Source organism: Microtus pennsylvanicus, chromosome 7 (assembly GCF_037038515.1).
Source record: "Microtus pennsylvanicus isolate mMicPen1 chromosome 7, mMicPen1.hap1, whole genome shotgun sequence".
Taxonomy (NCBI): Eukaryota; Metazoa; Chordata; class Mammalia; order Rodentia; family Cricetidae; genus Microtus; species Microtus pennsylvanicus.
Genome location: NC_134585.1, coordinates 21,779,845 through 21,804,734, shown reverse-complemented (window position 1 = coordinate 21,804,734; position 24,890 = coordinate 21,779,845). Strand labels below are relative to the sequence as shown.

At 53.2% G+C, this 24,890-nt stretch overlaps 1 protein-coding gene and 1 non-coding gene across 2 annotated transcripts in view; one reads left to right on the top strand and one right to left on the bottom strand.

The window, feature by feature from the left end:
* Positions 1–491: 491 nt before the first annotated feature.
* The window catches only part of Tspan15 (tetraspanin 15), a 41,550-nt gene continuing 17,151 nt past the window's right edge, over positions 492–24,890 (bottom strand). Inside the window, exons 2-8 of the mRNA XM_075980149.1 lie at positions 15,695–15,880; positions 14,439–14,513; positions 7,820–7,915; positions 5,236–5,352; positions 2,427–2,474; positions 1,703–1,819; positions 492–1,271 (exon numbers count right to left, since the gene is read on the bottom strand). Of these exons, the coding sequence (XP_075836264.1) occupies positions 1,122–1,271; positions 1,703–1,819; positions 2,427–2,474; positions 5,236–5,352; positions 7,820–7,915; positions 14,439–14,513; positions 15,695–15,880 (789 nt within the window). The 3' untranslated portion in view covers positions 492–1,121. The remainder of the gene's footprint in view (positions 1,272–1,702; positions 1,820–2,426; positions 2,475–5,235; positions 5,353–7,819; positions 7,916–14,438; positions 14,514–15,694; positions 15,881–24,890) is intronic.
* Trnas-aga (transfer RNA serine (anticodon AGA)) lies at positions 16,395–16,462 on the top strand. Its single transcript has one exon. It is a non-coding gene; the product is annotated as a tRNA-Ser (tRNA).

Below are 24,890 nucleotides of genomic sequence, written 5' to 3'. Positions count from 1 at the left end.
TTTAAAGCCCTGTGCCTACCCTTCCCCATACCACTGGTATTCTCATTTTATTTCTACTGACCCATCTACTGAGAACGTCCCGAAAACCTAGAACCCAGGTGGGGATGGGAGTGACACGTTTGTGTTGACGCTTCCTGCAAGACCTGCCATTTCCAGCAGGGGGCGACCAGCACCAAGCTTTGCTTGGCGTGAGTCCCTGGATACAACCTGCGGATTCCTACTAAGGTTTTTCAATGTAACTCGGGTAGATTTGCCGTCGCAGATCTCCTTCCCGAGCCCTGGGCTCAGCTACTTCTCCGTGTGACCATTTCTCCACCTATGGCGTTCTATGCCTTACCATTCAGCCTCAGTTTCCCCCAGTGTGTGAAATACTAGCGTTGTCCATGCTGCCCCATGCCTCAGTTATACCAATCTTCGCTCCAGAGCAGCTTCTCCTTCAACCCCTGCACCAACGAGAGACTTTCAAATAATACAAATGAAAGACCACCATCCCCCCAAAAATCACATCTTTATTGTTTGATTAATGAGCTGACTCAGAGGGAAGAGTGAACTGGGGAGGGAGAGTGGGGGTGGCCAGTTTTGAGTAGCCAGAAACTTTTGTTAATTGTGTACAAAACATGAATGTTATAAAAAACCACGTAGAAAATAGGTGGGCAATGCAGGAGCCTTACAGAGGGCTCAAGGCACCTGGAAATTTGAGACATGGTCCAACCGCACATCTGGCTCAGGGACTGGGGCTGAACCCAGCACTTCCTGCCCTGCGGAACAAACACATCCTCCTCTCTCCTGAAAACCACCACAGAACTGCTCCTGAAGGGGCGGGGCGTAATGACCACTGTCAGAGGCACTGCAAGAAACAAACTGAGCCCATCCTGAGCCCTGAACTTCCTTCTTTGGGGCCCAGAACTGGAGCTGGGTCATTCCTATCCCCTGGGGTTCTGCAGGGTTCAGCCATTCCCTGGGAGGAGTGGCCATTGGACACTGTACACGGACACATACACCCTGGGCTTTGGTCGGCGCCTCAAGTGGGCAGGGGAGCTGGAGCTCCTCTGTCCGGCTTGTGTAGACTGGGATGTGCCGTGCAGTACAGTCCTGCTGAGGCTGCTGTGCCCAACCAGGTCCTAACTGGGATAGCACAGACAGCACCCAGTGCCCGCCGTGTCCACGCTGGACTTGGCACCAGGTCCCAGCAATCCATCGGTGACCGAGTGCTCCAAGATAATGTCCTCCACTCGGGTGATGTACAGCAACGTCAGCAACACACCAAAGAACTGAGGATGGAGAGGGGGCTGGTGAGAGCCTGCTGACACACGGGCATCCCTTCCAGATAGTTCCCCCATGACACTGGGTAGCCGGGGAAATTGAAGCATCCTCGCACCCACTGCTCAGGCAGCTCCAGGCTAGACCTCTTCTGTCCCTCCCAGGAACATGGAGACTTCCCTGTGCCTCACTATCTGGGCCTTCTGCCTCCAGCCCAGCTCTGTCACACTTTATTCAGGACCTTGGAAAGTCTTGCCACCTCTGTTAAGTGGATGTGGTAACCATACAACCTCACTGGTGGGCTGAAGCCAGAGCCAATACTAAGTGAGCAGTTGAGGCTATTCCATTTGTCTCTCCTTGCAGACTCTAGCCCTCTCTCAGGGGCTCTAGACTTCCACCTTCATCACCCAGCCTTGCTTCATCTGACCCACAGACTACCTACCTGAGGAAGCAGGATGCCCAGTAAGAGACCCGCCATGATCGTGTAGTTGTCCATGAACCATATCAACACGGCGTTGGTGCAGCCCCGCACGTGAATGACGTTCTGGGCACTCAGGCGCTGTGCAGGAAGAGGGTGGTGTCAGCACGGGACCCTGGGTTTCCTAGTACTGCTCCTGAGACAGCACTGGGGACACTGGGGTCAGTACTGCTGGGAACTGGGGGATGGCAGAGTATACCCACATGCCTCTCAGATGAAACCCAGCACTGCACACTATCTCCTCAGCCAAAAGTTAAATCCAGGTATATGTGGAAAAACAACAACAAAACTCTATAACTACGTGGTTTTAATGTACAGGGAAGCTTCTAGAATTACTGTTAGATTTTTTTCCACAAGTGAAACATTCCTCACCATGAAACTTTGCTTCATCCCATAATTATTAAACAACATCATTTGGGGGTGTGGCTGCTGGCAGGCTGCCCCTCTTCCAGTGGATGGTCCCACCCTCACGCATATATGGGCAAAACTAATTGGACCCCGTGGGTTATTTAAAAAAAGAAAAAGACTGGGCACGGTGGTGTACACCTTTAATCCTAGCACTCAGGATTAAAGTGTACAAGAGACCCTCCATCAGCTGGGGGGGGGGTGGACAAGAGACCCTCCATCAGCTGGGGGGGGGGACAAGAGGAACACCATTTCTGGGGACGGAAGGTTTTCAAGCCCTTACCTCCTTGTCAATTGTTTTGTAGCCGCACATGGTGTTGACGACATCTGTCTGAAACAGAAACATCACAAATCACGACTCTAAGGGCTGTAATCCGAACGACATGCCTTTTACAGGTGAAAGAGCCGAGTCTGGTGTGGAGGGAGCTGAGATTTCCCGCCTCCAGCAGCCGGCTCCAGCCTGTTTCTTAGTTCCCTCCTCAAGAAATGCCCAGTGGAGAGCCAAGGGCAGACTCGCCGCCCTCCCTGGGGGTCCCTGTGGGAGATAACCCCTCCGCCAACTGCAGTCCAGCTCTTTAGCTAGAAGCACTCCTGAGGCACCCCCGCCCCTCTGCTTGACCCATCTGTATTTCCCAGTCCAGCTAGGCTGTTCCTACTTGACTGACTCTCAGAAAGGAAGGAACTGCTCAAACCACAACAGGGCCCCCTGCCAGCTGCGGTTTACCTGAGGGCAAGGCTAGGCCACTGGCCACGCTTCCCTGCCCTTTCAACACTGAGTTCACCACCAGGGTCATAGAAGTTCCTCTCTGAAAAAAGGGCCATGCTCCAGGGCTCCCTGCTGACTGATTTACACACGGCAACCCTATGGCTGGGCTCTAGCCCCCATCAAATTCCTTTCCAAGTAGGCTCCATGACACTTCCCATCATTGCCTGTGCCCTGTTTGGTCACATCTTCAGTCATAAGGGGAGAGGTGGAGTCCCAGGTCCAGCCTGGATCCAGTTTGGGTCCCTGCATATGTAAGTGAGGCATCGCTTCCGGGATCCAACCCCAAGAGGATGGAGAGGAGGCGGCACTTGATAGAGTCAGGGGTGGGGTGGGGAGTGGATGAGACGGTTCCCCGGGCAATTCTGGAAAGTCAGGGGACTGTGACCTGGGAACCTGATGTCACAGGGACAAGTGCATGGAAGGGCTCTGGCCAGGGTGACACTGCTTACAACCCCAGTCCCAGATGTCATCAGATCATTCAAAGCGGCAGGACCTGGTGTGGGCACAGAATAACCTTTCTCAGTTATGACACTCCCCCGGGTGCCCTCAGACCCAGCAGTGCCCAGCGCTCACATGGCACCGACCCCGGAGGGAAGGGCCAGCCATTCACTTAATGAACAAAGGTTAGCTGGTATTTGTTGCTATCAGTCTCCATTTTAGGGGCTTGGCGCACAGTGGACAAAACGAAGCCCCCGCCTCGGCACTGGTAGCCTAGAGAGAAGGCGATGGATGCGACTAGGGAATGACGTAGCTGAGAAAGAGGCGGCAAGAGAGACCTCGCTGGGCAGCTGGAGGTGGGGTTGCATGACGCCAGAGGACATGGTAGTGTGAGAGCCTGACTCCCTTGCCTCGGTGCGAGTCAACTTGGAGGGATCATATGTATAGATTCAGTGGAGACTCCCACCCAAAGGGCACCGAACCTCCGCCACTGCTCACACCCCCACTCTCCCCCTCCCACTTGGTGTTTGCTTGCTTATGTGTGCCCTGCAGTCTGCCCTCCTGCTGCGGCTGCTCCACTCCCACTTGCTGCCAGCACCTCAGCGCTGACTTCTGTCACTCATGAGAACACCACCTTGTGGTCTTCAGGGTACCACCTTGAATCTCCCCTACTCCCTGCTGATCTCAGTCTGATATCTGGTCACACAGGCCTTCCTGCTGGTTCTCAAACACACCAGGGCAATTCCTACCCCAGGACCTTTGCACCCGACACTCTCTCTGCTGGGGGTTCCCCTCGCCAAGAACACTTGTGAAGCTTACTCCCCCACTCCTTCGGGTTTTCCTCACAATCCACCTCTGTATCTAAAACTGCCGCCTCCCTGAATGTTCCTTAGTGTCTCCTTCAATCCTCTGTCACTTACGTTGTCAGTTTCTCTCACTAAGTCGTCCCCATTTGGGAGAGACTTCTACGTGTGCCCGCAGTCCCTCCAGAGCCTAGCAATATGTCTGGCACACAGTAGGTCTTCAGTCAATGGTTGCTAAATGAATAAGCAAATGAAGGAAGACACACTGGGCTTCCACAATTCATCTTGGACACCCAAAGTGCACTCATGGGCGATGAAGTTCAGGGTCACCTTCCGCAGTTCTCTGCAAACCCGGGGAACCTTCCACAGCACTCATCAGCCGCAGAGGCCTGGGGTTTCCAAAGTCCCTCCACCCCGCCTTTCACAGGGCAAGTTCATTTGGCACTGGTCCAGACTTTGGGCAGAAGCCCCGCCCACAGCCACTCTGTTCCCATGGTGACTGGCTGGGGTGGTAAGCACAGCTGTTGGAACCATCAACAAGAGACTTTGCACGAGGGTGTGTGCATGGGGGGTGGGGGAGTAATTGTGCGGCTTTTGTTTCAGGCTCGGTCCAGAAACGGGGCAGTGCCTGATAGACTTGTCATACATCAGGACTGATGTCGTGGTGACGGCACAGCTCAGCATCCCAGATGGCTGGGGAAACAGCTGAGAGGCTCCTGCCAGGGAAAGGTGGAGGCTGGCGTTTACATCACCACGTCCCTGCTGGCCACAGCACTGCTCACCACGCCTGCACTGTACGGGGTGGAGCTGGCTGCCCCTGCCGGGCGCCTGGCCTGACACAGCTGCATTCCATGCCAGCCCTGCCAACCTTGGGCAAGTCTTCTAGAGGGGGTTTGTAACAGTGCCTCTGGTCTCCCCAGGTCTCCCTTTGCATCCCTGCTGTGGATACAAAGAGCCTGGGCCGGGCCATGCACATGCTCCAGCGATGCTCACTGACACACCCACAGAGGAGGCTGCCCACCCAGCTCCCCTCTGCCAGAGCCCAACCAGCTGGGGGATCCTGCACCCAGCACCCCTGCGGTTACCGTGTTCCTGATGCAGCAGGTGTAGGGTACCCCGCAGGCCAGGGGCCCGGGGGCGCTGCAGTCATGGTACTGGTTTTTGCTCCAGTCTCTGTAGTCCTCCCCGCCGCAGCACTTGAACTGAGGAGGAAAGCACACTGATCTGAGTCATTGGCAAAGCCAGGGTCAGTGTGTGTCAGGGGTGGGGAGGGGGGAGTACCAGGGAGGGGGCAGGAGGGCCAGGGTGGGGGTGGGAGGGCCAGGGTGGGGGTGGGAGTGTCAGGGTGGAGGTCTGAGTGCCAGAGTGGGGGTGGGGGCCAGGGTGGGAGTGGGGGGCCAGGGAGGGGGCGGGAGGGCCAGGGTGGGGGCGGGAGGGCCAGGGTGGGGGTGGGAGTGTCAGGGTGGAGGTCTGAATGCCAGAGTGGGGGTGGGGGGCCAGGGTAGAGGTGGGGGGCCAGGGTGGGGGCAGGAGGGCCAGGGTGGAGGTCCGAGTGCCAGGGCCTCATGAAGCCATCTTCTATTAGGCCAGAGGAATCAAGAGTGGCATGGCCATACAAAAAGGGGTGAACTCTCTACCCTGGAAAGCCATGCACGGTAAGGCAGGACTACTTCAATTGGACACCAGGTGCTGACTAGACACTAGAAAGGGAGTCTCCCTGGCAACCGATCTGCATCCTTCTCCATCTTCAAGCCCCTGGGGTAGGGGTCTTGCCGGAGAAGACAGCCTCAGAGGCCAGGTCCTATGGAATCCCTGCTCCATCCTGACCTTGGAGACCAGAATAAACTGCCATAGTCTCCCCCTCCCACCCACCTCTCCCTTCTGTACCAGGGCCAGCTTGGGGTGGGGGGTGGAGTGCAGCAGAAGGACCAGCTGGATGACTTCCTCCTGGACAAGGTAAAATCACCCTGGGAGATAGACCTACTGGCTAAGTGGTGAGAGCCACGGTCAAGCATACAGGCAAGCCTGGACTCCCAGCAGGAGGAATGGTACAGTGTGGAGCCAACCTGGGCTACATAGTGAGTTCTAGGATAGCCTAGGCTACAGGATAAGACTCTCTCAAAAGCAAAAACAAAAAACAAACAAAACTATCCCAAAACTACCTGGGGGAGGGTGTGACCAGGAAGGGGTGCTGTATACCTGGGCACAGGGAAGGCAGGGGAGGGGGGTGACTTTATGTTGGGAGGACAGGAAAGACTGCTCAAAGGAGAGGACATGTCATCTGAAACATGAACAAGGAAGAGACAGTCAACACGTATGTGTAAAGGCCCTGTACATCAGCAGCGAGTGGGAAAGTTCGTGAGTGGAGGGGATAAGGTTCAGGGAACAGAGGCCAATGTGGAAAGATCCATTATCCAGAGTAAACAGAGGTCTGGGACTGTTCCAGGAGCAGGAAGCTGAAGGAGCGTGTGGTGGGAGTCCAGGTAGACAGCATCTGGACACCCTTCAGCTGTCTCCACGGTGCCCTGGCAGCCACCAGGCCTTCCTTGGGATCCACGAGTGCCTATCTGCAGTGTTGTACAAGGGCCATGTGTTCTGTTGCTGGACAAGATACATTCAAATCCTCCCATCGACACCCCGGGTGTGTGACCGAGGGCAAGGGGATCAGCCTCTCTGGGTCTCGGATGCTTGTCTGCAATGCCGGCTCCGTGGGGCCGAGCTGGACTGTAGGAGAGGCCCTGAGGGAAGCGTTCTGCGCAAGGCCCAGTGAGCATTAGTCACCTCCTGCCCCCACCCACCGAGAAATGACATCTCTGAGCCAGCTAAGGGCTGGTTCCAACAAAAGCATCTACCAGGAGAATGACTCGGCCCTCCCAGCCTGGGATGCCAGGCACATGGATGGCAGGAAGCAATCTCCCAGAAGCTGCACCTGTTTCTCCCACAGAGAAACACAGAGCCACAGGCCCCAGGATGTGGTGAAGCTGGCCTCCACTGTAGGCTCAGGGGACCAGAAACACCCACTGCCAGGCTCGGGAAGGGCCTGTGACCCTCCAACATCACCGTCCCCACCCAGTGAGTGAGGGTGACCCCCACTGTACTGGCTCTGCTCTGAGCATTTCAGAAAGAAGTTGAGCAAGTCACAGCCACTGTGAAACGAGAGACAACGAGAAACCTGCGCCTCAGGACAAAGAAAAGGCAGCCCAGCCCCAGGGAAGGGTGACCTCACTTCCACCCACAAACTGGGCTGGGCCTCGGGGAGAGGGATAGTGTCCCAAAAGGACACACAATCATCATCACATTCAAAGGTGTGTGAGAGGGGTGGGAGGGGCCTTGTCCCATGTCCAACGGGGAGAGCTGGGATTGGGAGAGAGTTTTCTCCCCACCTTTGCTGAAGTAAACTCTCCACACCTGAGGATGGACCCTGGGGAAGGCCAGCCAGTCCCGAGAGAAGGAGATCCCTGTCTTCCAGGGGCTGGGCCCTACAAAATAGCCAGAGAGACATCTGGCCTTGTGAGTTGTTCCCCGTGTTTGAAGGACCACCCACAGTCAGCCACCTGCATTGGGACTGTATAGGTCAGCTGGCCCTTCGCCCCACTCTCTGGAACAGAGGGTCAGGACAGGGACAAGGGTCCTGGAGGTGCCCCTCAGACCCCCTGCTCCCCATGTCACCTTCTTCTGAACAAAGTCCATGATGTTCTTGAAGTCCAGGTCGTCGTAATAGTTCTCAATTCCTCTCCGAATGTTGTCATTCAGGAAGTCAATGGTCTATACAGAAGGAAACAATACCGCCAAGGAGAAGGAGCATACATCAGGGGCTAGGCCCAGATTATTCTAGAAGTCTAGGATAGCACAGCAGTGTAGCCAACGGTTCCCACCTACCTGAGTAGGTCTCCCCCACGCCCCACCCTGAACACCAGAGACTACCCAGCTCACAGATATTCCCTAGGTTTCCAAAGCCCAGGTCCTGAGAGCCCGGCTTGCCAGGCTCCAACTCTGAAGAGCAGTGTGCTAGAGCTGGGCCTCAACCCTCCTGATTCCTGGCAGGTATTCTCTCCTCTGCCCAGCAACAGGCCTGAGCTAGAATCTTCCTTTGATGCTCCAGCCCCTCAGCCACACTCTCATCACCCAATCTCTTGCTTTATGAAGAAGGAAACTGAGGCCCCAGGGGAAGAGTACTATGGAGCTGGGAGAAAGGGGAGATAGAGGACAGACTGCCCTGGGTCACAGAGCGGGCTAGTCAGGACTGGAATCCAGGTCCCCTGACCCGCCCTACATAGGCCTCTCTCTTCATCACTCTGTGCTCTGACCCTCAGGCCACACAGTCTCCTCCCAGTTTGGGCACAGTCAATCTCTACCCGGAAGGGCACTGGAAAGACACCCTCTCCCAGTCACGCTGGGCTCTCGGGATCAACAGCCGGTTGTTGTGCTGAGGTCTCCGGAATACAAAGGCTCCACAGCAGGCAGGGCTGGGGTGGGAGAGTGGGCAGCTCAGTCACAGGCTTGTTGTGACAATCGGAGCTTTCAGAGCAGAGGCAGAGTACCAGCAGAGACTGGGGACAAAAGGCATTCTTGGCTCTGGTACAGGACAGAGGAGCCAGACAATTCCTGGGGGAGGCACCATGAGGTACGCTGGGATGGCAGGGGCCAGCTTCCAGGCCCTGTTAGGGCTGAGTTTCCCATTGGTGATCAACCCTGGGGACCTTCCAGACCTAAGCATTAGCGATAAAGCTAAAAGGGCCATCAAGTCTCATGGTTAAGGCCATAGTCCCTGCTGCCACTAGGCCCCAGGTACTTCTTTTAATCTCCAAGCCTCCTTCTCTCATCCACAAAATAGGGAGACAAAGACAGTCAGCCTTCTGGGGGGTGACAGGAGTTTGAACCCCTGAAAGTGCTCATTCACGGATGCTGGGTACATGGTTGGTCCCAATAACACAGACATCTCTGCAAGTGGGAAACAGATCCTTGGGGGGGGGGTGACTTCATACGGCCACAGAGGAAGCTCAGTCCCCAGGGGAGCTAAGGCCTACCCCTTGCCCAAAGGCCCTCCTGCCAGAGCGGTAGCCCCTAGTATGAGCATCCTGGAGCTTATATGAGACACTTGCAGCCCTGAGATCAGTATGCCTTATCCAAGGTCCCCCAGCTGACCAAAATGCCAGCCCGCCAGCCCACTACACTCCAGGTTACAGGCTAAGAAGCCCGGGTTCAGGCTAAGAGAGGGCAGGGCCTGACTTGAGAGCCTGGAGGCCTTCCCCTCCCCTCCCCCACACCTCTGCTGGTGACCAGCGGCAGCATAGACCCTAAGAGAAAAGAGAAGCCACAGGCTTCTACAAGAGTTTCTGAGGTCATCAGCACACAGCCCTTCGTGGGTCTGGCACCGGATGCCAGGGTAGGGGTTGAGTGGCCCACCTGCCTGCCAGCCACACTGCATAGGCAGAAGTAGGACCAACCAAATCCTAGCCTGACGTCCCATCTAACCTTGCCTGCCTGGTCCTCTGGAGGATGTGGTGACAGGCCAGCTGGCCGGGGTGGGGTGGGGATGAATAAGAAACAGGACATGAGGGTGAGGTCTGTCTGCCACCCGAGGGGGTGAGGGAATGAGCTCACAGCCCTGACCGATGCACTGCAGGGCTTCACTGGTTGAGCTAGGGCATGTGGGTAACACCAGGGTCAGGGACTTGCCTCGGCCACGAGGGTGGAAATGTGATGTGACGGCCTCTTTCCACTCTGGGCACACTGGGGACACAGAGCTCACTCACCATGGTCCTTCCTTTCCACCTCAGCCATTCTAGATCTCCATGGAGGCCCTTCCCTCAGGGCAGGTCATGGCGAAGATGAGGGCAGGGGGCACAGTGGCCAGGGTAGACTGGTAGCCTGTGGGGTCAGTCGGTATGCCACCTATCTATCTATCTATCTATCTATCTATCTATCTATCTATCTATCTATCTATCTATCTATCTATCTATCCTCTCTCTCTCTTGCGTTCTCCCTCCCCTGCTAAGGATCTCCCTCCCCTGCTAGGATCTGAGGTATGTGCTGGCCCCACCAAGACAGACCAACAGACCAGGAAATTCCATATACCCATATGAGGACCATCTTCCCATCCAGGAAGCTGTACTGCTCCTGTTATGGGGGAAGGCCCTGCAGGAAACCTCCCTGACCAGACATGGGGGAACAGATAGTCCTGGCCCAGCCAGCTCAATGAGATGGTTGTTGGCATTGTTTTGGCTGCTGCAAACCTGCACTGCTCCTGGAATTGTGCATGTGGTGTATTTCCTGGGAACATGAACAAGACACCAAGGTGGTCCCTTGGCTGTGGCCATTGAAAAGATGTAACAAATTCCCATGGTGCACTCGGGTTGTGCAGTTTCCAAATCATAAAGTGTTTGCTAGTGTCCACAACACCTATCACGCACGATTCAAGGGAGCTGGGGTCAATCAGAAGAGGGACAAGGCACAGAAGAGGAAACTCTAGCTTCTGCAGCTGCTGCCGGCGGCCAGCCACACCACACCCAACTCTCAACCAGGTCACACCAACAGGAGCTACTTCAGCCCGCAAGCTGCCTTTCACCAGGGCTGGCACATACCACAACGGGCACATGACCTGGAGCAGGCAAACATCAAAGGCCACGTGACTTCTCGAAGTGTGTGTTGCCACCAGAGGAAGCTGTGCAGACCTGTCCTTTCCATAATTCTCCTTTAAATCTGGATTTCTAGCCTTGGATGCCCCCGCCACACCCCAGGGAAGTCTTAGACTATTTTAAACGGATGGAGGTGTGTGTGGTACAGCTCCCTGTGCAGGAGCCAAGTATGAAGGAGTCCAAGAGCATCTCGCAGGCTGGCTGCTCCAGGATACAGCCCCTCTAGGGATAAAAAAAAATGTTCTGGGCCTCTCTGCAGGCTGTCCAAAGCTCCTATCACTTTCTGGACAGTGCTTGAGACCTCAGGCAGTTGTATATATGTCCAGGTGCTTAGCCAAGGGGACCATAGAGCCACCAGCTTTCTCCTGCCCCTGACTTCAAGATATTCTAAGTGCCAGCTAGTATGCTATGCCAGGATGAGATAACCAAGGGGATGCTGCCTGCCAATCTCTGACCTGGCATCAGGAATGACCAAGGCATACTCTGATCAAGACAGAAAGCCATCTGAAGTCATCTTGTTCTGCTGGGAGAGATGGCAGGGGGCCTGGGAGATGAGTACAGACCTACCAGATATAGTCCAAGACCCTCCAGTGTTTATGCTCCGTTTTGCCATCTCTGACACCCCGATGCCGTCTTGATGAAACCCAGAGCAAGCTAGGCCAACAGTTAATGGAGACTATAGCTCAGGTTGTGGGGTCACCAAGTCCCCTTACTATGCTCAGGGTCAAAGCACCGGACATTTTTCTGCTGGCCCCTACTTGACTCCCCAGCACACACCACACACATGCACAGACGAGGAGACCCTGCACTCTGCTTGCTGGGTCCCCCTGTGTGCAGATACCTCACCTAGCACAGGGGCAGTTTCTTCTCATATCTAAGTATCCAACACTGAACTTCTTGTACAATGGCTAAAGAAATTTGCCTTCTCCTGAGGAAGCAGGACTTGGGTGACTTGGGCACCCCCTCCTCCTCTTCTCCATCCCCTCCTCATCACTGGCCCCTCCCCGACCCAGCAGCATCTTCTTCTCCCATGCTCAGCACTGGCCTGGCTCCTCTCTGACAAAATCATTCGCAGAGAGCCAGAAGGGGTGCACTGGTTGTTTTTTTGTTGCTGCTGTTTTTGTTGCTTAATGTAGCATTCCCCACCAGCACCACAAAAAACGAGAAAGAAAACTTTAGGAGCTAGAAAAAAAATAGAGAAAAATCAACTCACCCCACCCCTCTGGTTCCAGCAGTTTCTCCAGCTTTTTTTTTTTTTAATTTTTGAAATAAGAAATTACTGTGTAACCTACATATGCCTCAAAGTTGCAATTCTCCAGCTTCAGCCTCCAGAAGTTCAGGGATTACTGGTGTGAGCCGCCATGTCTGCTGTGTTCAAACAACCTTAAATATTATATATCGTGATTTTTTTTTTGTAATTTTGAGGCAGGGTCTTGCTATATACCCCTGGCTAGTCTGGAACTCACTATGCAGCTCAGGTTGGCCTCAAAGCCTCAGCCATCCTCCTCCTGTTTCAGTCTCTCCGGTAATGGTCCCATGGATATAGGCATGTGTCACTATTTTATATGTTTATTTTCTTTTGTTCCTGGTTCCTTGCTCATGACCCCATTTCCCAAGGCAGGCAAAACAAACAAACAGAAACAAACCTAGAAGCTCTGTTCCCCAAGGAGGGTCACAGAAGTGGTCACCTGCCCCACTTTCGGGGCCACAGAGACCAGCTCTGAGCCATTCTCATCTGGTAAGGTCATTCCAGAGGGATCCATGGCAAACCCACAAGAAAATGCTGAAGACTCTTCACACAGGCTTCCCCGCCTGCTTTGACAGTCCTACCTACACAATGGTCTTCATAGCCACCCACAGGGACAGTTTGGGGAACTGAACACAGGGTGGTCCTACAGGGTAGAGCATTGGGAAAGGCGCTGACCAAGAGAACATCTCTTCTCGTCCTTTAGAATGGTTTTGACATGGTTGGTTGTTGTTATTTGTTTGTTTTGTTTTTTGAGACAGGGTCTCTCTAGCTTTGTAGCCCTGGCTGTTCTGGAACTTATTATGTAAACCAGGCTGGCCTTGAACTCACAGAGATCCACCTGCTATGTGCCCTGGGTGCTGGGATTAAAGGTATGTGCTACCATACCTGGCCTTTGGCATGTTTTGTTTAGTTTTGAGACGGGGTTTCAAGTAGCTGAGGTTAGCCTCAAATTTACCAAGTCGTTGAGGGAGAGCCCTGAACTTCCTCACAAACTATGAAGCACACATTTTGTGGTCATGGAGCCCATAGGGTGTGGGGATAACTAGAAAATCATTCCTGACCCAGGCCTTGGCTTCCTAAGCTGTGAGGACTGAAGGTCCCAAGAGGCTCCCAAGGCAGTGGCCTTCACTCAGCTCAGTTCCCTCATTTAAAAGAAGGAAGTGATGTCACAGCCATGACTGACCTTTAAAGCACTGGGAAATGACAAACCTGACAGACAGCCTTGGAGAGGCATGCTGGAACCAGGACTAGCTCTCTTGGAAAGGACAGGTTTATCAAAGCCACGAATGGCCCTGACGATGAGTTGGCCCTGGGACTCATCCAGGAAAGTGCTAACCTAGACCCCTGCAAGACCACTGGCCAACTGAGAGACCTGCTGACCACACAGGAAAGCATAGACAACTATCAACAGCTGGAATAAACACCTCTCTCTACTCAAGACTGCTGGGGCATGAACTAGTACCAGCTCAGAAGACATGCTTTGAAAAGCAGAAAGAAGAAACAGCTCAAGGGGCCTGGGGTGTGGTGGCACATGTCTGCAGCTCTGGGGAGATGCAGGCAGTAGGCTCAAGGTCATCCTTCCTACACAGCTAGTTTGAGGCCACCAGATTATGGAGACCCTGTCTCAGAAAACAAAACACACACACACATACACACACACACAAAATATATACACATACCTTTCTGTTCTTGGAAGGGCTTCTTAACCTCTCTGGGCATGGATGACTCTCAGGGTCAAGAAAGCCATGTGACCTGACCAAGGCCCCCAGATAGTATGAGGCACCTGAGTGTAGACTGTGAAGGCACCTGGGGCCCGGAACTATGAAACTTGTGCACCTGTGGACACTGCTGGGCTTGGGTATCAGGCATCACTCACTCAACCTGTCCCTTCCCTCAGTCCTATATGCAGTACAATGGCCCAAAACACACAAACATCAAATCCCACTGTGTCAGACCTGGGCACATTTGCCTCCACTTCCATCTGAGCCACCGTCCCTTTGCCTCTGGATGACTGTCACAGTCTCTGGGCTAGACTCCTATGTTGTCCTTACTTCTCTACTGCCCGTTCTCCACTTGGCCAATAGCCTCTGAGCACCTATGTACCCCCCACGCCAGCCTGCCAACTTCACCTTCCATCCTTCTCCCTACACCTTACTTACCCCACGAGTCAAGCAGACTCCAGTCCAGACTGTTCTCTCAGTGTGCCCAGCGGTTCCTCCCACCTCTGCTCACCCAGCCCCTTGCCATGATACGGTGCTGTATGGCCTGGCCTATCCCAGGTCACCCAGCTTCATAGAAACCATATGTCTATCCTGTCCACAGCAGCACCCTGGGTAAAGCCCAGGACACACACAGTGGGTGTCCAATACACACATAGCTGACGGCGAACCCACAGGCCTACCTGGTTCCGGAAGATCAAAGCCACTATGCCGCCGATAAGCTCCATTATGAGGCAGATCCCCAGGATGTACATAAACTGGAAGACAAGATTCAGAGATTCATCGGGGGAGTCAAGGGAAGGCTCAGAGAACTCCACACCTGCACTAAGATCAAGCACAATAAGGTGGGGGTCCTCCCTGACGGGGCCCTGCTGTCCTCCTAGAGAACACAGGGCACTGCTCAGGAAGGCTTGACTCTAGAGAGTGAATGAGATGCCCCAGGCAGATACTCCTCATGTTTGCCCCAAGAATCCTAGTGTGTGTGTGGGGGGGCAGGGTAGACAAACAGTAGGCTCCTCCCCCAATTAGACTGGTGTCCTCCCTCTAACACAGCCAGAGGAAGCAGCCTGGAAGCACTTCCTGTTCCTGGTACTCCACTGCCCCCCTAAATAGCTCAGAAGTGGCTTCCCAGTCAGCCAAGTACAGAAGAGGCACTTGAAGTTTAAGGACACACACTCCACCTTTTGTTTGAGGAAAGATATTGACCAGATTGATTCTAGCAAGTCCCAGCCTTGGGCAGTACCAAGACCCTGCTTGTGTGTGACTACAAAGCCACCCATCAGAGGGATGATGGGGGCAAAGAGGGGAAGACACACATGCATCAGAGGACAAGGGCCTGCACACCCAGTGTTCCCAGGATTGGGTGTCTCCCCTCAGCTATCAACAAGGGTTGTGTGGACTACAACTCTCCACCTGATGGGCACGTGATCTGAGCCAGGTGCTCCAGTGTACTGGGACTCTGGCCAGAGTGGCCAAGAAAGACACCCTGGGCTCAGAAGCAATCAAGATTCTGTGCCTGTAGACGGTAGGCAGGAGCAGTCCTGCTGGAGGTGGCAAAACAGACTGCCCCGCCTTGCCTGGTGGTGCCGCGAGGCCCCTTGGCCCCCATAGGTTTGCTGGCTGCATGAGCCCATGATTCATCCTCCCATCCCCCAGCTTTGCTTGATCTCAGATGACCGCCATCTCCCCTATGACAGCTGGGAATCCAGAGACCACAGCAGTATCCAAGTCAGATGTACATACAGGCTGATATGAGGTCGCTGGGGTGGATATGGATCACAATGCTACAGTGGCTGATTCAGGAAATGTTCTGGGACAGCAGGATGGTGTGAGAGACAGAAGGAACCCAGCTGGCCAAGGCAGAGGAACAGGCTCTTCAGCTTTCTTGGAGACACCAAGAACAACTCCCTCCATCTTGGGGCTGGGAGGAGCCACTTACCGACTGGAGAAGGCATAGGTTGTCCCGGAGGGAAGCCAGCACCCCAATGAAGGAGACAATGAACATGACTACCCCCAGGAGGATGAGGATGATGGCCGGGGCCAGGAAGGCGCTCTCCAGGGTTTTGTATTTCTGCCGCTCGACCTCTGCATAGATCCCCACTGACAGGACCAGGCCCCCAATCAACTGCAAAAAAAAAAAAAAAAAGCAGAGGGTGAGGGGCTGTGGAAGGGTGATAATTCAGTCGGAGCATCCTTGCCTAGCAGGAAGGAGGCCCTCCCTAGGTTTGACCGACTACAGAGCATAAACCAGGGGCAGCGGTGCGCACCTATAATCCCAGCATTTAGACAGTGGGGTCAGGAAGTTCAGAAGTTTCAAGTCATTCAGACAGGAAGCTTGGAGACAGTTTAGCGAGATCCCGCCTCCAAAGGTGGGTGGGGCAGGGAGGAGGAAGATGTCAGGCAGCTCCTTGACTTTACTCAAAGGGTATCTCTGAAACTGTGATCCCAGCCCCAAGACATGGGCTCCCCAGGGAACTGCACATGAGGGCTGATGCTGTGGGCTCAACTATGCATCCCCACAAACCAATGCCTCGGAATGTGACTATATTTGGACTTGGGACCGTGGAAGCAGTAATTAAGTTAAAATGAGATCATTAAGGTGGCTCTAGTCCAATATGAGTGCTAAGTTGGTTACAGGCGGGAGGTAGCTCAGTTGGTAGAGTGTTTGCCTAGAACGCAGATGCCCTGGGTTCAAGTCCCAGCACCACATAAACCAGGTGACGGTTTTGCACTTGAAGGGCGGAAGCAGGAGAATTGGTGTTTAAGGACATCCCTGGCTACATGCAAGCTTGAGGCCAGCCTGGGATACATAAGACCTTGTCTGAAGAGGAAGGAGAAGACAGAGGTAACAACACAAAAACGCACAGAAGGACCACACGAAGATGCGTAAGGAGGACAGCCACCTGTAAGCCAAGAAGAGGGCTTGGAAGAAAAGAACTCTGCAAACAACTTGATCTTCTTAGGCTTCAACCCACCAAACTATGAGGAAAGAAAACTCCGTGGTAGTGTATGTTCTAACATCCCTGAAGACGAACACCAACTGCAGCGGACAGTGCTGGCGGAACGGGGAAATGCCACTTCCTGCAGCGTGCGTCAGAGAATGCGGATTTGTCTCAGGTCTGGGACAGGCACTGGCCAGGAGTCTACATTCTCATCTGAATAATGGGTATGAACACACTGCTGTCCTGCTCACCCAGCAGCTTTTAAAAAGGTTTTAGTGAGATAGTGAAGATGAGCGTTCTAAAAACAAGGGGCATGGGGTCACTCTCATGCACACTCAATAGGCGGGCCACTCTGGGGACACTTCCCAGCTGCTCAAGGGGCAAACGCTTCACTCAGTCTCATAAACAAGGAATTTCCTTTTAGAAGGACCATCGAGAAGGCCGAATGTCAGAACAGCTGAGATTTCTAGGGCATTTAAGTGCAATCTCCTCTTATTGACATTTTAACACAGAGACATGGTACATATGTGAGCCGCATAGGGTAACTTCCTACCAGGAAAACCAGGCTGTCATTCACACACAGGCTCACCCCCACGGCCTTCGGCTCTCCTTTGGCAGAACATGCTTCCCTCATGCTAGACATCCTATGGTACACTCCCCCAAATCCTCCGGAGTGTCCAGTTGTCACCTGCTCCATGAAGCCTTTGGGGACACATCACTAAAAACTGGAAATCCCTGATTGTTGTGGTCCCACATGCTTGCAATTTCACCTCTCAGGGATCTAAAGTGGGAGGGACTGAGAATTCCAGATCTGCTTGGGCTACATTAGAGACTCTCACCCCTCCCTTCCTCTCCCCCGCCTCTCTTACACACACACACACACAGTAAAAAATATTGTTAATGGAGTGGGGATCCCTCCCCATGAAAGTCCTTACATCTTTTTTCCTGATTTATTTCTTCCCATTTGTGCTTATTAGTATGTTGAAAGTGGGTGTTTAACTTGTTTGTTTAGTTGATATAGGGTCTCACGTAGCCCAGGCTGGTCTTGAACTTGCTGTGTAGCCCAGGATGACCTTAAACTGCTGATCTTCCTGCCTCTGCCTCCCAAGTCCGGGATTACAGTGTGTGTCACTGCTCTTGGATTTGTATTGACTAGTATTAAATATGCATTCATTATTTTTTTTAATTTTTTTACATTTTTTTTAATTGGGGGTGGGAAACATGTGGAGGTCAGAAGACAACTTTTGGGAATTAGTTCTCTCCTTCTAGCATGTGAAACTGAAGACTGAACTCAGGTCATCGGGTTTGGTGGCAAGCACCCTTGCCCGCTGAGTTATCTCATCGGCCTTTATTTTTTTCTTTTTTAATTGTTTATTCCCATGCCCCCCTAAGACAGGACATAACTCCAGGACAGGTAGGCTTTCAGCAGTTCAGGGCACCCCCATTACCCTGGAAATCCCAATATGAGGAAGTCTGGCCAGTGTTTACAGCCTGTGTCTGCTGAAGGAAACCGGGCTGCGCTTTCCCACAGACCTCAAGGTTTGAGTTAGACATCACTTCCCCCAAGTGTGTCTAAGCAAGGACTTCTATAGATTCTCCAGTCCACAGAAAGCAGCATGGACGAGTAACAGATGCCACGTCCAAAGTAAGACCAGTGAGGGACGTTACTGACTGTTGGCGAGCTATGCTGAGAAGTGACAGAGATCTCAGGAGTCACACCGACAATGACACAGAAACAGCTGACAGGATGACCAGGCCTCTCGGACCCAGTGTCCTCTTAGACTTTAAGCTGAGTCTTCCTGGTTTGCGAAGATGGCTGAGACCCACCTCCTGGTCTAAAATGGTCTCTCTAGTACGCATGGCCAGGAGGCTAACAGCATGGACAGAATCAGTCAGCAGTTCCGTATGGACAAGTTAGCCAAAGCAGGGAAACTGTGGGTAAAGGATCAAAATGATCCATTTGGGTAAATTTTTTAAATGATCAGGGCAACAGATATAACACAGACAGACAGATAGATAGACAGACTCCCCCAAACACACACACACACACACACTACCTCCGTACAAGAAAAAGGCATCCACAGGAATAAACTATACTCTTGATAGAGAAAGAGTAACTGTAGGTTGTCTGGTGAGAGGCATTCTAAAAGCCAGAGCAAGGTCTAAGCAAGACTGGCCTCAGCTCCTTGGGTTCTCTGAGACATACAGTGGGCAAACATTAGAAAGCCAATTCTTTTTTTGGTTTTTTGAGACAGGGTTTCTCTGTGGCTTTGGAGCCTGTCCTGGAACTAGCTCTGTAGACCAGGCTGGTCTCGAACTCACATAGATCCGCCTGCCTTTGCCTCCCAAGTGCTGGGATTAAAGGCGTGCGCCACCACCGCCCGGCTCAGAAAGCCAATTCTTATGCTGGGCACAGTCGCATACCCTTAATCATTGCACTTGGGAGGCAGAGGCTGTTGGATCTCTGTAGACCAGCCTGGTCTACAGAGCAAGTTTTAGGACAGCCAAGGCTACACAGGAAAACCCTGTCTCAAAAAACAAACAAACAAACAAAAAGGAGGAGTCTGAAGTAGTTGGTGATGTAACTCACTGGTTGAGCACCTGCCTAAAAAGCCAGACCCCCTTCTGAGTCCACGTCCAAGGGCTGCTCACTGCATCCCAGCCTTGGAAGGGTCAGCCCTGAGAAACCTGTACCTTGGGGCTTTGGATGTTTTCTTAGTCACAGCTCTGTTGCAGTGAGAAGACACAGCAACCATAGAAGAGAACAAACCACTGGGGACTTGCTTACGGTTTCAGACGATGAGCCGGTGACCGTCATGACAGGGAACGTGGCTGCAGCAGGGCAGGCATGGTGCTAGGGTAGTAACTGAGACTCGACAGAAAGAGACTGAGACTAGGCCTGGCACAGGCTTCTGACCCATCCCCCAGTGACCCACCTTCTCCAGCAAGGCCACACCTCCCAATCCTTCCTAAACAGTCCACCGACTGGGGACCAAACGTTCAACCCACCACGGATGACGACATCCCTCAGAGCAAAGGGGTTGTCAGAAGCCACACGTGGAAGGAATCAAATACGCAGGGATCCAGCGTTCTGAGGGCAGCAGGGGTGGGGCTTCATCACGTCCCTTGGTGAAAAGTTTGATTCTCACCCTGTCCCTGAACCGTATGGCTCATCGCACTAATGTTTTCAGAATTGATTCCATATGTTCTTGAAAGTTGGAAGCATCCTGTCGTTAAAAGTTCATCTTTCCGACAGGATGGGCCCTGAGCCCTGCTATCTCCCTCTGCTCACTGCCCCTAGCCCGTCCCAGCCCCCACCCCTCCTTCCAGCCTGAGCCCCTGCTCAGCCTTTGAATCCATCCCTTAAATCCCAGAGCCGTGGGACAATTTCAGACATAGCCAACCTCAGCCCTCTGCAGAAGGACAATGGGTGGATTCTTTTACTTTTATAAGCTCTCTGGAGCCCTGGGACCACTCCAGGACAGTCTTGCTGGAGGTGAACCAAACTTCCCTTGGTCTGATCACAGTCACCCATCAGACACCACTACCGGTTCCTTGCTAGGTTAGCCAATGACAACTCTAGCCCACCAAAGCCTGGACAAAGCTCCCACATGGATGCCAAGGCCCGGGCCTCGGGATTCCCTCACCACCTCGCACCAAGCCATCATAGGCCCATCTCTGCTGGTCAGTCAAAGATGGCATCGCCGTTCACACTGTCCCCACGCTGACCCAGGCCCCTCCAGCAGGTGTTCAGAGCAGTGCTGTTCATGGCGAGAAGCGGGCATGAGTCTTCCCAGGAACTTAAAAATTTCCAAGTGATATCTACATCTCTGATGACATCAGTTTATCCATCTGGGTACAAAGTTATCGGTCAATGCCAGCATGCAATCCAGTCTGCTCCTTCGCTAATTATAGCCCTGCCCCAGGCAGCCAGCCATCCCGGCCCCAGCGCAGGAAGCAAACGGCCCATTTATCAAACGAGACAGCTTCAGCTCAACAGGCATAAGGGTAGGGGCACGGGCCATGCCCATTTGGGGACACGGTGGGAAAAGAATATACTGCAGGCAGTCTGTGGGCAAGGCCTCACACTGTGGGACCAGGCTGCCTCTTTGTCCTTCTGTGGGGGAGCTCTGTTGTCCAGCGTGAACTCGGTCCTTTGAGAATCCGCCTGGAGCTCAGCTTTCTCGTGGGCAGAGACAGGCCCAGCTGTGCGAAGCTGCCGGGAAACAAGCCATCCTGTATGGTGCCCCAGCACCTGTGCGTGCTCAGTATGCATCTGGTTAGTGCCTGGCTGGTTCACCCTGAGCTGGAACAGCTTTCTACTTAGAGAGGTCCATTTCCAACCCTCAGGCACATAACAGGCTCCTGCTGTGTTCCAGGCGCTTCCTTAGGCTCCACGAGGGCACAAGGAATCAAAAACAGATAGGGAGCAAGACTTGGGGAGGAGAAGGTGAGAAAAACATCTGCCCTGTGGATGGATTCAGGGAGTCTTTGAACTCGGGGTGCAGGGAAAAGTCACATCTTCCTTTTTTCCAACCAGGTATCTCTTAGAGGCCCAAGTTTACTCTCCAGGGTGGGGCTGCTGGGAGCTGATGGAGTCTGAAGGAGGTAGACCGAGTCAGAAGTCCTCGTTCAGCTCGCTGGGGGCATGACCTTGAAGGAAACAACTGACCCCCAGCCCCTTCCTCTTTGTTTGACCCCATAGCCCCTTCCTCTTCCTCTTCACCACTTCCCTGGCCACAGGTGTGTGGTTTTTCTCCACCATGTGCTTGCTCCATGCGGGACTGACTTTTCATAGTCCCCAAAGCAACCAAGCCAATCATGGCCTGGAACTCCCGAAACAGCAAATGAATGGACCTTTCCTCTTTACAAGCTGATTAGCCCAGGTAACTGGTTAAAGAAGCACGGACTAATACTGCCTCTCACTGGAGTGTTCTCTCTGGTCCTACAAATGGAGGTGGCTAACAGGACTGGTGACTGATGGATACAGCGGGTCTCCCCAGGCTTCTAAACCAGGCTCTCTTCCACAGAGAGCGGGAAGGAGCTGTTAGAGACAGGAGGCAGGAGCTGGCATTCTGGGCCTGCCGTGGCCATGGCATAGCCTCACTTTGAACCTTGCCAAATAGAAAAAAGCCTGCTGCTATAAACAGCAATCTTTTCTTTTTATGCATACGTGTGTTTTGTCCACATGTGTGTCTGTGTACCACTTATGTGCCCGATGGTGGAGCATGCCAGAAGAGGGAGTCAGATTCCCTGGCAATGAAGTTATAGATAGCTGTGAGCTGCCGTGTGGATACAGGCAATCAAACCTGGGTCCTCTAGAAGAGGAGCCAGCGCCCTTATCCGCTGATCCATCTCTCCAGCCTCTTATTTGACTTTGAGGAAGGGGCTCAGGTGGCCTAGGTTGGTCTAGTGCTAACAACATAACTGAGGGTAACCTTGAACTTTTGTTATCAGTGGCTAATGGGTTCTTTGCATCATTATCTAATAATTGAAATTAAAAACAGACTGCAAAATAGGAAGGAAATGTCATTCAAAAGCAAAGGAATAGAACAGACCAGGTTGCTGTCAAGTGTCATGGTGGGCCACCCGAGTGAAATAGTACTCAGAGGCCCTGGCTTTCTTTTGAAGTTTCCTTTGATGGGGCCCAAGAGAAGGAGTTTAGTTGTTAAGAGGGGCAGCCCAGGTAGTCTTCTGTTTTGATTGACAGGCTTGGGTTTTATAAGCCTTTGCACACTGCGCATGTCCATTTCCAGGGCACGTATGATTTTAGTCAACATGCACACCCAAATACGCATAAGCATAATATGGTCAACAGGGGATTCTCCTAGAAGTTCACCAGAGAACACCAGTTTGACTCACTGTGAATGCACCCAAAACTAGCTCAGGCCAGATCCCCACCTCCACTCCCACCCCCACCCCCACATTCCCTTATCTAGTTAAGTAGAAACTCTTCTCAAAACTCATCAGTTACTGATGGCTGTTAGGGATGGAGAAACTTTCTTCCCTGGGTGTGCATTTCCATGCCGGTGGGGGGTCCCTGGAGCTAAACTAGTCCCTATGCTAGCCTTCCTCATCCCTATGCTAGCCCGCCTGGTCCCTATGCTAGCCTGCCTCATCCCTATGCTAGCCCGCCTGGTCCCTATGCTAGCCCGCCTGGTCCCTATGCTAGCCCGCCTGGTCCCTATGCTAGCCCTCCTCATCCCTATGCCAGCCCGCCTGGTCCCTATGCTAGCCCTCCTCATCCCTATGCTAGACCTCCTCATCCCTATGCTAGCCCTCCTCATCCCTATGCTAGCCCTCCTCATCCCTATGCTAGCCCTCCTCATCCCTATGCTAGCCCTCCTCATCCCTATGCTAGCCCTCCTCATCCCTATGCTAGCCCGCCTGGTCCCTATGCTAGCCCTCCTCATCCCTATGCTAGCCCGCCTCGTCCCTATGCTAGTCCGCCTGGTCCCTATGCTAGCCCGCCTGGTCCCTATGCTAGCCCGCCTGGTCCCTATGCTAGCCCGCCTCATCCCTATGCTAGCCCGCCTGGTCCCTATGCTAGCCCTCCTCACTTTTGATCACTCTGCCCCTACCTTGCAACTGCTGGAATCACAGGTATTTACAACTGCTGGGCTTGTGCTCTCTCTTTACGGACATCTTACTTAAGAGCAGGGTTCTTTTCTTCCCTCAGGCTTTTTCCAATGCTGGAGAAAGACTTCAGGGGACATTTTGTAGCCTTCCTGAGTTGGCCCATGAGTGGGCCATCGTGTTTGTGAAACAAGCAAAGCCCGCATCTGGGACATTCTCTACCTTCCTGTTGGCAGGAAGCTGACTTTGAAGACTCCCTATGCACAGGGAGCATTCCAGGCAGTGAGGGAGCTCTGCTCAGAGGTTTGTGAAACCAGTTTCTCAGTCCAGCCAGGGCAGAGTGGAATTTCTAATCACAAACCTCCATCGACAGCCGGCTAAGTGCAGCCAAGACAGGCAGGTGGGAGTCATAAAACCCACCAGGATACTGAGACAAGACTCAGGATACTGAGTCCAGGGAGGGTCCGCTGGAGTAAGCCTGGAAGGAGGCACTGAGTTTGACGACAAGCACCCGAGAGGGATGAGCCTGAGAGATGGCAAAGCAGGAGATGTTCCTTGCCCGGAAGTCCCCAGGCTGGACTGTAGCCCTGGAGGCTTGTGGATGAGGGTGACTCAGCCGTGGAAATGGTTGCGGGAAGGAGGAGGAGGGGCAAGAGTAAATCACCTTCCCCTATGGCACCCTCCCCATTCCTTTTTCTGCCCTCTCCAGCCCGCTGCCTGCCTCCCTGGAAGGGTCCCCATGGTCCTTGGATAATAGTGGCTGCCAAGAACTTATCTCCTCTCAGCCTTGGTAGCTTATTGTCAAGAGGCCACACAGCAGAAGGTCATGTTCCCTGGGGTGTACCCTGGACATCAGGCCCTGGGGACTGAAAGTCCCCACCCAGGCCACTGTAGGAGCATGAGTTGTACTGATGGTAGGATGAGGAATGGCGACTTTTGGGATAGGAGCTTGGGGACTCTAGGGATCAGAGCCTTATAGGGTGCGGGGACCTGGTCAAAGACACACCCCTGGGCCAAACCACAGCTGCTCAACCCTCTTCCTTCTCATCCAACCCATGACCCGTCCCCCTGCAGCCCAGGGCACCCAGGCAGTCAGAGACAGAAATAGTCACCATGAGCTAGAGACGTAGCTCAGTTGGCAGAGTGCTTGCCTAGCAAGCATGAAGCCCTGGGTTCGATCCTTGGCCCTGCCAAGTGATGATCAGAAGTTCAAGGTACCCTGGCCTTTTCTGAAAAAGCAAGCAAACAAACCGATTTAAAAAAAAAAAAACATACTTTTTTTTTTGCTTAGCTCTGAGCGCTCCTCCCCTGGGAACGCCTCTTAGCTCACTGGGTAAAAGGGATCTCTCTGCTCTTCTCAAAGTCTATGGTAGCAACAACGGGAAGCCCTCACTGGTGACAATATGAACTGTTCTCACTCTGCCCTCTCTGCCCACAGATATGTGTATAGCGTGGTGGCAGGAACCAGCAATACCCACCACTATGACCTCGACACAGCCTGCACATATATCGTAAATGTACTCGCATGTCCCAAAAGTCTGCGTACAGGAAGTTGGTTGGCTTCTCCACACACCACGCTCTTCCCACAAAAGATACATGGAGAGTGGTCAGCGGTGT